Here is a 13920-nt window from a genome sequence, read left to right as displayed (position 1 = left end):
CCTTGTTTCTGCTGAGTGGTATCCTGCTGCATGCATGGGCCAGCCTTTCTTTATTCACCAGCTGAAGGACATTTGTGTAGTTTTTGATATTTGACAATAATTATTACAGCCACTATAGATATTCCCATATAGGTTTGTTTGTGTGCATGAACATGGATTTTAATTTCTTTTGGGTAAGCACTAGGTGTAGGATTGCAGAATCATAAACTAAGATTATGGCATCCAGTCTCATCACCTCATGGCAAACAGAAGGTGAAAAAGTGGAAGCAGCAGAAGGTTTTATTTTCTTGGGCTCCAAAATCCCTGTGGACTGTGACTGCATCCATGAAATTAAAAGTCACTTGCTCCTTGGGTGGAAAGCTATGACCAACCTAGACAATATATATATTAATAAGCAAAGACATCACTTTGCCGATCAAGGTCCATATGGTCAAGGCTATGGTTTTTCCAGTAGTCAGGTACAGATGTGAGAGTCAGACCATAAAGAAGGCTGAGTGCCGAAGAATTGATGCTTTCTAACTGTGGTGCTGGAGAAGACACTTGAAGGTCCCTTGGACTGCAAAGGGGATCAAACCAGTCAATTCTAAAGGAAATCAATGAACATTCCAATGAATATTCATTGGAAAGACTGATGCTGAAGCAGAAGCTCCAATACTTTGGCCACCTGATGCGAAGAGCCAATTCATTGGAAAAGACTAATGCTGGGGAAGATTGAGGGCAAAAGGAGAAGAGGGTGGCAGAGAATGAGATGTTTAGATAGCATCACTGACTCAATGGACATGAATCTGGACAAACTCCAGGAGGTGGTGAAGGACAAGGAAGCCTGGCATGCTGCCATCCATGGGGTCACAAAGAGTTGGACAGTACTTAGATACTGAACAACAGCAACGGTAAGTGAATGTTTATTAGAAAAAATGACTCAGTTGTTGTCCAAGTACCTCACAGCACTGCAGGAGCACACGCTCTCTACTGGGGAGAGAAGAGGCCCTCAAGATTGCAGGAAGCGCTCGGGGGTGTGTATGTTCATCTGTTCATTTTCCCTGGCCCTGGCACCTCTATTTCTGAACTCTTTCCACTGAAGGTAACTCACTAACTTGCCTTTCTTTCTCTCCCTCACCCCTTCCTTTTCATCACACTGTTTCTCTAGAAAGATTCTCCTCTCTCTCCTTCTCTCTAGGTAAGACCGTGGGCCTGTGAGAACAGTGGAACTCGAGCCACAGAACAAACGCATCCAGACTTTTGCACCAAGGGACCGTCAAACTCCAGCAGGGCTTCTGGCAACATGAGGTCATGTCTGCAGGATGACCCCTCAGATGCCTGCCTGAAAAAGCTCAATGCTGCCAGGACCTGAAGCCATCCCTTTGAACATCATCCCCAGGAAGGATGGGGCCACTGTCTCCAAGTCTCTGTTGGGTATAGAAGCCCAGCTTCCAATCTTACCAGCTGGCCCACTCCTGTCCATGTTACTGTGTCAGTGAACTCAGTGGAGCTGGGCTGAGTACACTGGTCTTTAGGGATCATCCTCACATAGCTACTGCATCCTTTTGTTTTTCTGAGTATCCATGTCTTTATCTAGAACCGTTTTCTGACCAGTGCTGTTGGGACTTGGGGTGGACTACTCCCAAATATATTACAATGGAACATTGCTTATTTTGAATTAAAGTTAAGAAATGGCCAAGGCAAGAGGGATGCTTTGACTCTCCTTTATGATCCCCTGAAAGCAGGAAATAACCCCTCATGTGAAAGGTGCCCTCACTGCATCTGGACGTAGAAGGACATCCTTATTGCCAGGGACGGGGAATCCGGGGGAAGAAGCCTGGATAAACGCCTCGTTACTTCTTTAGTTTTACCACCACAAGCGCAAACTCTGCTTAGATTCCTCACTAGTGAACACACAATACCTAAGTTTTGGGACTTCTCTGGTGGTCCAGTGGTTAAGAATCCGTCTTCCAATGTGGGGGATTTGGATTCGATCCCTGGTCAGGATACTAAGATCCCACATGCCTCAGAGCAACTAAACCTGTGCAGTGCAACGGAAGGAAGCCTGCAACCAGAGCAAGCCTTCAGCTAGAGAAATCTGTGCACTACATCCAGGAGCCCTTGTGCTGCAACAAAGACCCAGGGCAGCCAAACAAACAAACAGCAACAATAACAACAACACAAACCACCCAATACTCAGAACACAGCAGTTTCTTTGTCCTGTCAATTTCTCACAAATGTATTGTTTCTTTGTCTAAAATGTCTAAAAGCTGCCTGCTTTGGCTACTTCTGAGGGACCGTTTCCATGAGGCTCTGTGTATGCATTAAAATGTTTTTCTTTTTCTCTATGAGTCTATCTTGAGTCGATTTTATCATTCAGTTCGGTTCAGTCGGTCAGTCATGTCCGACTCTACGTGACCCCATGGACTGTTGCATGCCAGCCTTCCCTGTCCATCACCAACTCCCGGACCCTACTCAAACTCATGTCCACGCGTCAGTGATGCCATCCAACCATCTCATCCTCTGTCATGCCCTTCTCCTCCCGCCTTCAATCTTTCTCAGCATCAAGGTCTTTTCCAATGAGTTGGTTCCTCACATTAGGTTGCCAAAATATTGGAGTTTCAACTTCAGCATCAGTCCTTCCAATGAACATTCAGGACTCATTTCCTTTAGGATTGACTGATTTGATCTCCTTGCAGTCCAAGGGACTCTCAACAGTCTTCTCCAGCACCATAGTTCAAAAGCATCAATTCTTCGGTGCTCAGCTTTCTTTGTAGTCCAACTCTCACATCCATACATGACTACTGGTAAAACCACAGCCTTGACTAGACAGACCTTTGTCCGCAAAGTAATGTGCCTGCTTTTCACTATGGTGTCTAGGTTGGTCATAGCTTTTCTTCCAAGGAGCAAGCATCTTTTAATTTCATGGCTGTAGTCACCATCTGCAGTGATTTTGGAGCCCAAGCAAATAAAGTCTGTCACTGTTTCCATTGTTTTGTCATTTTATCATTAGTTTTATCTTTAGTTCAGCCACAATAACACAAGAGGCACAGAGGGGGAAATTTCCTCTCCCCAACAGCACACAAATGAGACAATATTATCTCATAAAAGCAGAACCTCTGTGCTACCCAGCGTTCAGTCACTTGTTCAGCTGGTCAGTCACAAGCCTGCTATGCGCCTGGAGGTGGTCGGGCACCTGGGACACAGGGCAGTCCAGGCGAGCTTCCTGCCCACACACTCTGGGCAGTGAGAGGTCACGGGGTGGTTTCCTCCCCTTTACACCGGCTTCCAGGCTCCCAGTTGGTCAGCCCTGACCTACGTCATCTGGGCACCCATGCCCTCTGGGGGTAATACACCCACAGGGCCATTGAGTTTCCCTCCCTTGACCCCTCCCTTCCCTGCATTTCACACCTGCGGCCCCTCCTCCCACTTACTCTTTCCCCTCTGGCCGGCCACTTTCTCCCCTCCTTCCTGGGTGGCTGGCTTTCTCCGGATGTCCCCTTTCATGGCCGTATTTATTCCTGCTGGGGTTGCCTTGAAGAGGACCAGACCAAATGGGTCTTCCCTGAGCTGAAGGTTCTTGGTGTTCTATGCATCCGTGGTCAGACCCCTGGTATTGAGCGTTACCCCACTTCTCTTCTTGCTGCAAGTCACTGATGTGCTCATGACTGCAGGTGTGACAGCAGGTGTCATCGTAGAAGTGGGCCTGGCCCCTGCCTCACTGCGATCCTGCAGAAGCAAGAGGGAAAAGCAATAAGTTCGAGGAATTGTCATGAAGGCAGCCAGTTGGGAAATCTTGCTTAGCTAGCAGGCATGGAGTTTAGTTTATCGATTTCCCTGTTTTGTGATCATTTAGGCTTATTTTAATGGAACTCAATAAAAGCACAGGAAGATTTTATTTGGGGAAATGCAGACTAGCATGATTCTATTAAAGACACAGTTGAGGGCTTCCCTGGTGGTCCAGTGGTTAAAAATTTGCCTTCCAAAGCAAGGGGCACATGTTCAGTTCCTAGTTGGGGAGCTAAGATCCCACATGCCTCGGGGCAATAAATCTGAGTGGGGCAACTACTGAGTCCAGGCCCTCTGGAGCTCGAATGCTGCAACTGGAGAGTCCATAGTGAAAGTGAAAGTTGCTCAGTTGTGTCCGACTTTTATGATCCCATGGACTGTACAGGACTGGATCACTTTTGTGATCCCAGGACTGTACAGGAATTCTCCAGGCCAGAGTACTGGAGTGGGTAGCCTTTCCGTTCTCCAGGGGATCTTCCCAACCCAGGGATCAAACCCAAGTCTCCCACATTGCAGGCAGATTCTTTTTTTAAAATTTTTATTTTGTTTTATTTTTTAATTTTACAATATTGTATTGTTTTTGCCATATATCAACATGAATCTGCCACAGGTATACACATGTTCCCCATCCTGAACCCTCCTCCCTCCTCCCTCTCTGTACCATCCCTCTGGGTCGTCCCAGTGCACCAGCCCCAAGCATCCAGTATCGTGCATTAAACCTGGACTGGTGACTCATTTCATATATGATATCATACATGTTTCAATGCCGTTCTCCCAAATCATCCCACCCGGTCCCTCTCCCACAGAGTCCAAAGACTGTTCTATACATCAGTGTCTCTTTTGCTGTCTCATATACAGGGTTATTGTTACCATCTTTCTAAGGCAGATTCTTTACCAGCCGAGCACAAAGGAAAGCCCAACAAGAGAGTCCATGTGCTGCAACAAAAGATTTTGTATGCTGCAACTAAGACTTGATGCAGTAAAAAAAAAAAAAAAAAAAGACAATTGAACTCTGTTACAGACTGCCCATGCCAGTCTGAGAGATAGGCAAAGGGTAAATACATGTCAAATGAAAGCATCACCTGTGTGGTGTTGATTGGATGTGGTCTGAGTTTAGAGGGAGTAGCTGGGGTTGATCAAGAAGGACCTCCTGGAGAAGGGGCTGCTAAGGCTGGGTTTGAAGAGGCTACAGAGCTTCTCAGATGAAGGCACCAGGACCTCCCTGGGTGTCCAGCAGTCCTAGAGGCCCAGTGGTTATGCCTCTGGGCTTCCCATGCAGGAGGTACCACTTCAACACTTGGTCATAGAGTCAATATCCTACATAAAATGTAGCACAGAAAAAATATATCAAATGCAGATACATCTGTGACCAAAGTCTGTGAGCTGCACAGTGGTTAGAAAGTGATCTCAAGAGATATGTGACACCCAGAGGGAGGCATCAGTGTGGGAATAGAGGGAAGCCAGTTCTGCACTAACCCACTCCCTCCTTCTCCCTGTAGCTGGTCTACATGGCTAACATCACCATTGGAACACCCCCTCAGGAATTCCAGGTTATCTTTGACACAGCTTCATCTGACTTGTGGGTGCCCTCCATCTTTTGCACCAGTCCAGCCTGTTGTGAGTACAGACACCCTCTACCCGGACCATCCTTCACTTGCCCTGCCACCATGTTTCCACCCTTGGCACCTGATGACACTCATCTCTTGTGTCTGCAGCCACACATGTTAGGTTCAGACATCTTCAGTCTTCCACCTTCTGGCTTACCAATAAGACCTTCAGGATCACCTATGGATCTGGGAGAATGAAAGGAGTTGTTGTTTATGACACAGTTCGGGTAACAGTGTAACAAATGCTGAGTCAGGACTGACTATGGAGTGACCACTGCTTGCAAAACAGATGCAGGACCATCTGGCAGGACCCTTCCTAGCCTAACTCCCATAGATATTGGCCATCTTATCCACAGGATATGTCTCTGGGGAGGCAGTGCCCGTGGTGACACACGAGCAAACAAATTAGCTAACCCAGAGAGTGGCTTGAGGTGTGGACTTGCAGCTCCTCTGCTCATGAGAAGTTCAAGGTTCATTTTGCTGGGAGCAAGAAGAAGGGATAAAAGCACCCACTTTTATATTCAGACTGTTCTAGGCACTTTCAGGTGGTAACTGGTTTAATCCTGCAACAACCCCATACAGCAGTTACTCTGATAGCTCATGAGACATATGAGGAAACTGAGGTGCAGACAGCAAGGGCCTTGCTGAGGGCACACATGTGGTAAAAGGTGGAGTTAAGCTGGCTTTTCAGGGCTGAAGTTGCTGTGGGGTGTTTGAAGACAGGATAAAACTGATCTGGGGACCCTGGGGGCAGTCAAGGGCTTCAGGTATCCAGAGTGGGAAACTGGGGGCCTGAGAAGTCAAGGGGCCTGATAATTGAGTGCTCACTCTAGAGGACCCTTGAGAGTCTAATAAACCTATGGCCTGCCCCCCCAAAATACCTAAGTAGTTCCCCCCCTCTCTCTTTCTCTCTCATACACACTCACAGAAATATACACATATCCCCAAAAGTGAATTCCTCAGGCAGTAATTTCATAGACCCTGGAAGCAAGATTGTGTTTTCAGCTTCTGTCTTCCTGGACAGATGCAGAATGCACAGTACATTACAGAGAACGCAGTCCATTCCTGTCATTAGGTCACAGTGATGCCAAAGAGAAAGCTATCTTGCTCTCGTTCATTTTGTCCATAAGGTGGCACCAATGGGACCTGGCCTGACTCTTGGTTGCCCCACCTGGACAGAAGCTAAGAGGGCAATTTGACTCACTCAGGTGGTGTTTTTCAGAGGGGTAGATGTTTTAAAATTCACAGCCTCTCACAAATGGACCCCAAATTCCCCTCCCAGCTTGGTCTAGCCGTCTGAGGTCCACCAAAGACAGAGCCCAGCCTCAATTCTTCCTTGAGGATCTAATGGCAATGCACCCAGCCCAGTCCTAGCCCCACTTCACGTATCTGTAAGTGGGAACACTCTTCTCTCCCACAGATTGGGAACCTTGTAAGTACTGACCAGCCGTTTGGTCTAAGCATGAAGGAATACGGGTTTGAAGGCAGAGCTTATGATGGCATCTTGGGCTTGAACTACCCCAACGTATCCTTCTCTGGAGCCATCCCCATCTTTGACAAGCTGAAGAATCAAGGTGCCATTTCTGAGCCTGTTTTTGCCTTCTACTTGAGCAAGTAAGTCTGAGATGGACAATCCCTTTCTATAACTTAGCTGTAAGATGCTTTCAGTTGCATGAAAATTATAGAACACTTGGTAAAGAAATATCCTGAGAGATAATCTAACCCAGGATAACTATGGCCCCTGGGCCCTACCTGGCTTCACTACTGGCTTTTATAAATAAAATTTCATTGGAACACAACCCTACTGCTGGGCTCAAGACCAGTAACTTGGTCTAGGGGGGTGAGTGAGGAGGAAGGCTAATGGAAGGCAACAGGAAACAAGTTGAAGGAAAAGGCACTAGGATTTGTTTATGAATTTGATAAGGAAGGAAGGAGAAGGATACTGGATATCCCTCCTCATTAGCATTTCACTGGGAGCCCAGGACCAGCTACCCAATTTGTGGAGCCAGTGAGAAATGAAAGTGTGGGACACAAAAGTGTGGGACACAAAAGTGTGGGACCCCTTGTTCAAGAAATATTAGGCATTTCAAGACAGGGAGAGCAGCGGTGGGGTCCCTTCTGAGTGTGGGGCCCTTTGACAGTAGAGGTCACAGGCCAGTGGAGCCAACTCTGGGTGACCTGAACCCATACCCTTAGAACTCCCAGGCCTTGATTTTTCTTAAAAATGACAAGGTGGACAAGGGGAAAGCCAAAACACTTCAGCACCATGTCCTCTGAGGGTGTCTGAGCATTCAGGTCACAGGAGATGCAGGGCGTCTTCAGAAGACACAGTGGGTGGAGCCCAGCCAAGTGATTCAGCTTCTAGCCTCCTCTGTGCCACTCACTAACCAGTAACCGACCTTGTTCTGGATCTCAATCTCTCCTAGACTCGATTTCTGCATCTGTACATGGGACCTTATTAGGGCCTTGATGGGTGGACAAGCACAGCTCTCAGTGCTGTTGTTACTGTCCTCCAAGGATCCCCGCCCCTCTTATCTCTACAGAGACAAGCGGGAGGGCAGTGTGGTGATGTTTGGTGGGGTGGACCACCGCTACTACAAGGGAGAGCTCAACTGGGTACCATTGATCCAAGCGGGTGACTGGATTGTACACATGCACAGGTAAGCCTCTCCCTCTGAGGGTCAGCCCAAGTGATGCTCCCGCTACTGTACATGGACACAGGCAGACACACACAAATGCATTCTCAGACACACAGTCACACAGACATATACACTACCCACAATGACACAGACAGACACGCAGACACATGGAAACACACAAGCAGACACATATAAACATACACAGAGACACATAAAAACATGCATAGCTAGTCAGAGACACACAAGCACTCACAGAGACACATACAAACACACATACAAACAAACACACAAGCACATAGATACACAAACAACCCATGGGTTCATAATCCCCAGGCCTCTGACCAGGGCTCTGACCAGGGTCCTAAAAGGGTCTGGAGAGGTCTGTGCAGCTGGGAGAGGGCTGCACCCACTGCCCTTTGAGGTGGGGAGCATGGTTAGAGGACTCTACAGTGTGGTGAACAGACGATCAGGGAGAATTTCACCAGCCTGAACAGACTTATGATAAGATGACCGACTGTCCAGGGCTACCTAGGACATAGGAAGTTCTCAGTACAGATAAATGTCAGTTAAAAAACAGGGACAGTCCTGAGAAAATGGGGAAAACTAGTCTTCTTAGGGAGCAGCTACCCAGCAGTGGAGAGAGGCTGGCTGCAGTCTTAAGATGTGAAAGCGACTAATAAAACAGACATTCCATGTTCTTGGGCACACAGTGGGACAGGGGCTGTAACAGAGAATCAGGAAGGTGGGATCCAGGAGTGACCTGAGGACAAGAGGCATAATTGATAGGATTCTGTGTGATACCCTCAGACAAAAGCTGACCTGTCCTTTGGAGTTTCTGTGGGCTAGTAATGTATTTCCTGGCCAGGGTCTCAGGGTCTGAGCTGGTTGTAGGAGCAGTGCTGGGAGACACCCTCTCCCAGAGGAGCCCCTTTCTCCTCCTACCATGAGAATCTGCTGCCCCTGCGAATCTCCATCTTCACTCTGTGTGCAACCCGCTATTTGTTCCCCACCAGATACAGCTCTCTGGAGGTTTCTATTGTTTTCTCAGTCTTCATTCACTCATTGAACAGACAAGCATTGGGCATCCACTGTGTGCCAGGCACTTTAGGGAGGCAAGGAGAATAAAACTCGCCCTCACATCTAAGTAGGCAGATGTACATGAAGTGACTCGCCCACATAGTGAATTGTGACTTTGGTATATGCTAGACATGAGGAGGAGAAGGCAATGGCAACCCACTCCAGTACTTTGACTGGGAAATCCCAGTGATGGCGGAGCCTGGCGGGCTGCCCTCTATGAGTTCTCCCAGAGTCCGACACAACTGAAGTGAGTCAGCAGCAGCAGCAGCAGCAGACATGAGGAAGGGTCTACAGAGAGAGACCAAGACAGGAGACTGATAAACACTGGGAGAAAGAAAACAATACAATTAAGGTGGAATCTGGAAGATGAGAAGAAATTTGCTAGTCAAAGTGGAGTGGAGTCTTTTAGGAAGGAAGACCAGCTTGTGTCAAGGTACAAAATATCCTGGTGCATTCAAGTACTGCATTCGAGGATGTCAAGAAAGGTGCTGTGTCGAGAGCAAAGGAAAAGAGGGCAAGAGAAGAAGGGCTGTTTAGGAGACAGTCGGGAAGGGAGCAACTCTGGGGAGAATCTGAGTGACCTTCATGCCCTCTTTCTTCCATTGTCTCTCAGCATCACCATAAAAAGAAAGGTTATTGCTTGTTCTGATGGCTGTGAGGCCCTTGTGGACACTGGGACAACACATATCGAAGGCCCAGGAAGACTGGTCAGTAACATACAGAAGCTCATTGGCACCAGACTACGGGGTTCCAAGGTGAAGGGTCATGCCCCAGGGTTACTTCCAGTCTCCAAACACAACAAGGAACTCCAGGGCCAACCTCTCACCCTCTCTCTCTAACTGCACTACGTTTATTGTTCTGTGGTCAATACCCTTCCCTCTATTACCTTCACCATCAACGGCGTCAACTACCCAGTGCCAGCTCGAGCCCTCATCCTCAAGGTGAGGGAACAACATTGAGGGTTGGTTCTCAAACCGGAGCTTGTAGGAACCCTTGGGCTGCTGCTGGGAGGAGGGCGTCCTCTGGAGGCCATGTTACACCATTGCAGATGCTGCTGAGCTCTGTAGCTGGGCGGGTGACTCCCACAAAACCAATCACTTGACAGTAAAGGGCTGTGTGGGACACTGATCTTCCTGAAATAAATGTGGAGATACTACACCATATGGCATAGTGGGAGTCAGGCAGAGGGGAACACTAAGGTCCTCAGTCCTTAAAGAGCTTCAATTCTATCTGAACCCAGAGGTGCATGAACATGATATTCAGCTCTAGCAGTCCCTGAAATAAGCCATGTTACAAGGAGAATGGCTGGGGACAGTCCCAGTGTGATGTCCCAGCATAAGTTAACAGTCTCCCTTCCCTTCTCAAAGTTTTCCTGGTTTGGATGATAAATTACATGGTCAGCCTAGTTCTCGCCTACATCTTCCCCTTGCTCTGGCCAGGTGCCCCCTTTGTGAGTTGGGGCACCCAACCCATCTGTGGGGAGGCTGAATGCTAATGTGAATAAAGGGTGAACAGTGACTGCTCAGGCCTGGCACAGGGTGGAGGCTTCATGTCAGCTCCCTGTGGGAATTCAAAGCAGGCTGATGGGCTCAAAGAAGGCTTTGAGGAAGAGAGGGAATTTCAGGAATTCTAAAACCACAAACTCATTGAACCGTCTGAAGGTTGCTGGGTTCTGGGCAAAACTGCACTGGATTCTATGCAAATGGCATCTCAAGGTGGTCTGCACTGGGGCACTGGGGACTTACTAGGGGTGATGAGGGCTGTGGACTGACCAGTGCGGATGGGGAACCAGAGTATGTTACCCACCCAAGCCTGGAGTGGCCAAAGAGGGTGAGTGTGGGCTGAAGGAGGCTTCTCAGAGTTCCTGAGTTAAGTCTTCAAGAACGTGTTTGGGCACTGCTCTATTTAAGAGGGATAACCAACAACGAGTTACTTTGTGGTACAGGGAACTCTGCTCAGTTATATGACAGCCTGGATGGGAGGGGTGTCCTTGGGACCAGGATACCTGGATACATATGGCTGAGTCCCTTTACTGTCCACCTGAAACTCAGAATACTGTTAATCAGCTATACTTCAATACAAAATAAAGTTTGATAATAAAGTACAGATTGTGGGGATGCAGGAGGAGAACCAGCATTCTCTGGAGAGAAAATAAGGAGTAGGAGTCAGAAGGAAAGAAACAGGGAGTGAGGGGAACTATGGACACGCTTGTTCTTTTCTAAATAATTATATTGAAGTGTGGCTAATCTATAGTGTTGCATTAAGTTCTGCTGCACAGCAATGTGACTCAGTTATACACATAAAATATATTTTTTTCTTATTCTTTTTCATGTGGTTTATCACTGAATATTAAATATAGTTCCTTACTCTCTACAGTAGGACTTTGTTGTTTTTCATTCCTCTGTTTCCCCAACTCCCAGTCCTCCACTCACCACACCCTTCCTCATAGCAACCTCATGTCTTGGCCCTCTTTGGTTTTGGATGAACTCTCATATCCCCTGCTGCTGAGAAACCCCCTTGATACTTACCAAAAGAGGGAAATAAAACAAAGAATTGAGCTGGGTCTGGATACTGAGGGGAGTCACCGGTAAGGGCTCATGCTGACTGGTGTGTGTCTCTGACTCCCCCAGGATTCTAGAGGCCACTGCTATACCACCTTTAAGGACAGCAAACTGAGTCCATCTACAGAGACCTGGATCCTGGGTGATGTCTTCCTGAGGCAGTACTTCTCAGTTTATGATCGAGGAAATGACAGGATTGGCCTGGCACAAGCAGTGTAAATGCTTGGAGTGGTTCAGGAACCAGTAAGGCCGCTCCTAACACACAGTCACTCACACTTTGGGCACTGCTGCCCAGGATGCTGGTGAACTGTATTTGGTGGTCTGTACACCCTATCCTCAGTAAAGAATAAAGGGTTTCACTCTTAATGATGCTGAAACAAATGGTGCCTCTGTGTCTGGGAGTGAAGGATCTAGAACCAAGTCTGAATCAAAATTGAGAGGAGCCCTACTCCAACTGGCTTCAAGGAAAAGGGAGACTCATTGAAATGATTCTGGGAATCCAGGACACAAGAATCAGAGCAAATACAAAGATCTCAGTGAATGGACCCAAGAAACCAGAAGTCATCAATTCTCTCTCACCCTCGCTCTTTCTGTTTGGTCTTCTTTGATGGTCTTAGCCTGGCAACTTTCTTCCTTAAGGCTTCTACACCTAGTGAGGGAGTTCAAGCTACCTGCCCTAGGGTTTTAAATCCCGAAGGCATCACCTAGTAAGGAAAGAAGATTGCAGACATCAGAGTTCAAGGGTGTTCTATGAATGACCCACCTCAGATCAAACACAGAGCCCTAGATTAGCCATCCTGGCAGGGACATGGGGTCTTATGACTGGCTTTATATGGTCTTTGGCCCTGAACCCTCAGGACATGATTGTCAATTTTGTCTAGAACTACATGACTGAAGCTGGGGAGAGGCAGCCCCAAGGATAGCGACTGGCAGATGGTCAAAGCCATGGAAGAACTTGTGATGACCCACCAACTCAACCACCTCCTCATTCAGAGGAATTATAAGGGATAATGAAATAGACTCTCTTTGTCCCATCTCAGATATTCTTATCACTGGGCTTCTCCTCCAGGGGATTTTGGGTGAGGTACTTTATGGAGAGCTTGTTCCCTTTTGCCCCACACCCAGTCACCAGGTCTCTGCCACATATGCCTGCTCTGTCCTTTCCAGTCCTACTTGGTAAGTGGTGGCCCCAGTGGATCCCAGAGCCATCCCCCTCCTCCAGGGCCCAGAATGCCCCTTCCTTGCCTCCAATGCTGCTGGGGAGAATGCAATTCATGTATCGGGGGACCCAGGGTACACAGAGCCTTCAGCATTTCTGAGCTTCTTTCGGGGGTGGAGCTACAAACTATTTGCTTGGAGCTTCCATGGTTAGGTACTTTTGCAGTGGAAGCTATCCAAAAGTCTACAAATAATAAACGCTGGAGAGGGTGTGGAGAAAAGGGAACCCTCTTACACTGTTGGTGGGAATGCACACTAGTACAGCCACTCTGGAGAACAGTGTGGAGATTCTTTAAAAAACTGGAACTAGAACTGCCATATGACCCAGCAATCCTACTGCTGGGCATACATACTGAGGAAACCAGGATTGAAAGAGACATGTATATCCCAAAGTTCACTGCAGCACTGTTTATAATAGCCAGGACATGGAAGTAACCTAGATGTCCATCAGTAGATGAATGGATAAGAAAGCTGTAGTACATATACACAATGGAGTATTACTCATCCATTAAAAAGAATACATTTGAATCAGTTCTAATGAGGTGGGTGAAACTGCAGCCGATTATACAGAGTGAAGTAAGCCAGAAAGAAAAACACCAATACAGTATACTAACACATATATATGGAATTTAGAAAGATGGTAACGATAACCCTATACGCAAGACAGCAAAAGAGACACAGATGTATAGAACAGTCTTTTGGACTCTGTGGGAGAGGGTGAGGGTGGGATGATTTCGGAGAATGGCATTGAAACATGTATATTATCATATGTGAAATGGATCGCCAGTCCAGGTTTAATGAATGAGACAGGGTGCTTGGGGATGGTGCACTGGGATGACCCAGAGGGATGTGATGGGGAGGGGGGTGGGAGTGGGGTTAAGGATGGGGAACACATGTACACTTGGGGCAGATTCATGTCAATGTATGGCAAAACCACTTCCATATTGTAAAGTAACTAGCCTCCAATTAAAGTAAATCAATTTACATTTAAAAAATATTCTCATAGAGAAATCAGTGAGGTCTCAGGGGAAGCAGGACATGAAAAAGGAT

General features: G+C 47.4%; 1 protein-coding gene across 1 annotated transcript; it reads left to right on the top strand.

The window, feature by feature from the left end:
- The first annotated feature begins 3643 nt into the window (after positions 1-3643).
- LOC109554115 (pregnancy-associated glycoprotein 1-like) lies at positions 3644-11871 on the top strand. The gene is made up of 8 exons (XM_070782804.1): positions 3644-3679; positions 5268-5385; positions 5484-5602; positions 6796-6989; positions 7919-8035; positions 9705-9845; positions 9933-10032; positions 11722-11871. The coding sequence occupies exons 1-8, from the start codon at positions 3644-3646 to the stop codon at positions 11869-11871; spliced, it is 975 nt and encodes a 324-aa protein (XP_070638905.1).
- Positions 11872-13920: the final 2049 nt, after the last annotated feature.

Source organism: Bos indicus, chromosome 29, assembly GCF_029378745.1.
Source record: "Bos indicus isolate NIAB-ARS_2022 breed Sahiwal x Tharparkar chromosome 29, NIAB-ARS_B.indTharparkar_mat_pri_1.0, whole genome shotgun sequence".
Lineage (NCBI taxonomy): Eukaryota > Metazoa > Chordata > Mammalia > Artiodactyla > Bovidae > Bos > Bos indicus.
The sequence above is the reverse complement of the archived record's forward strand: the minus strand, read 5'-3'. Positions and strand labels throughout refer to the sequence as shown.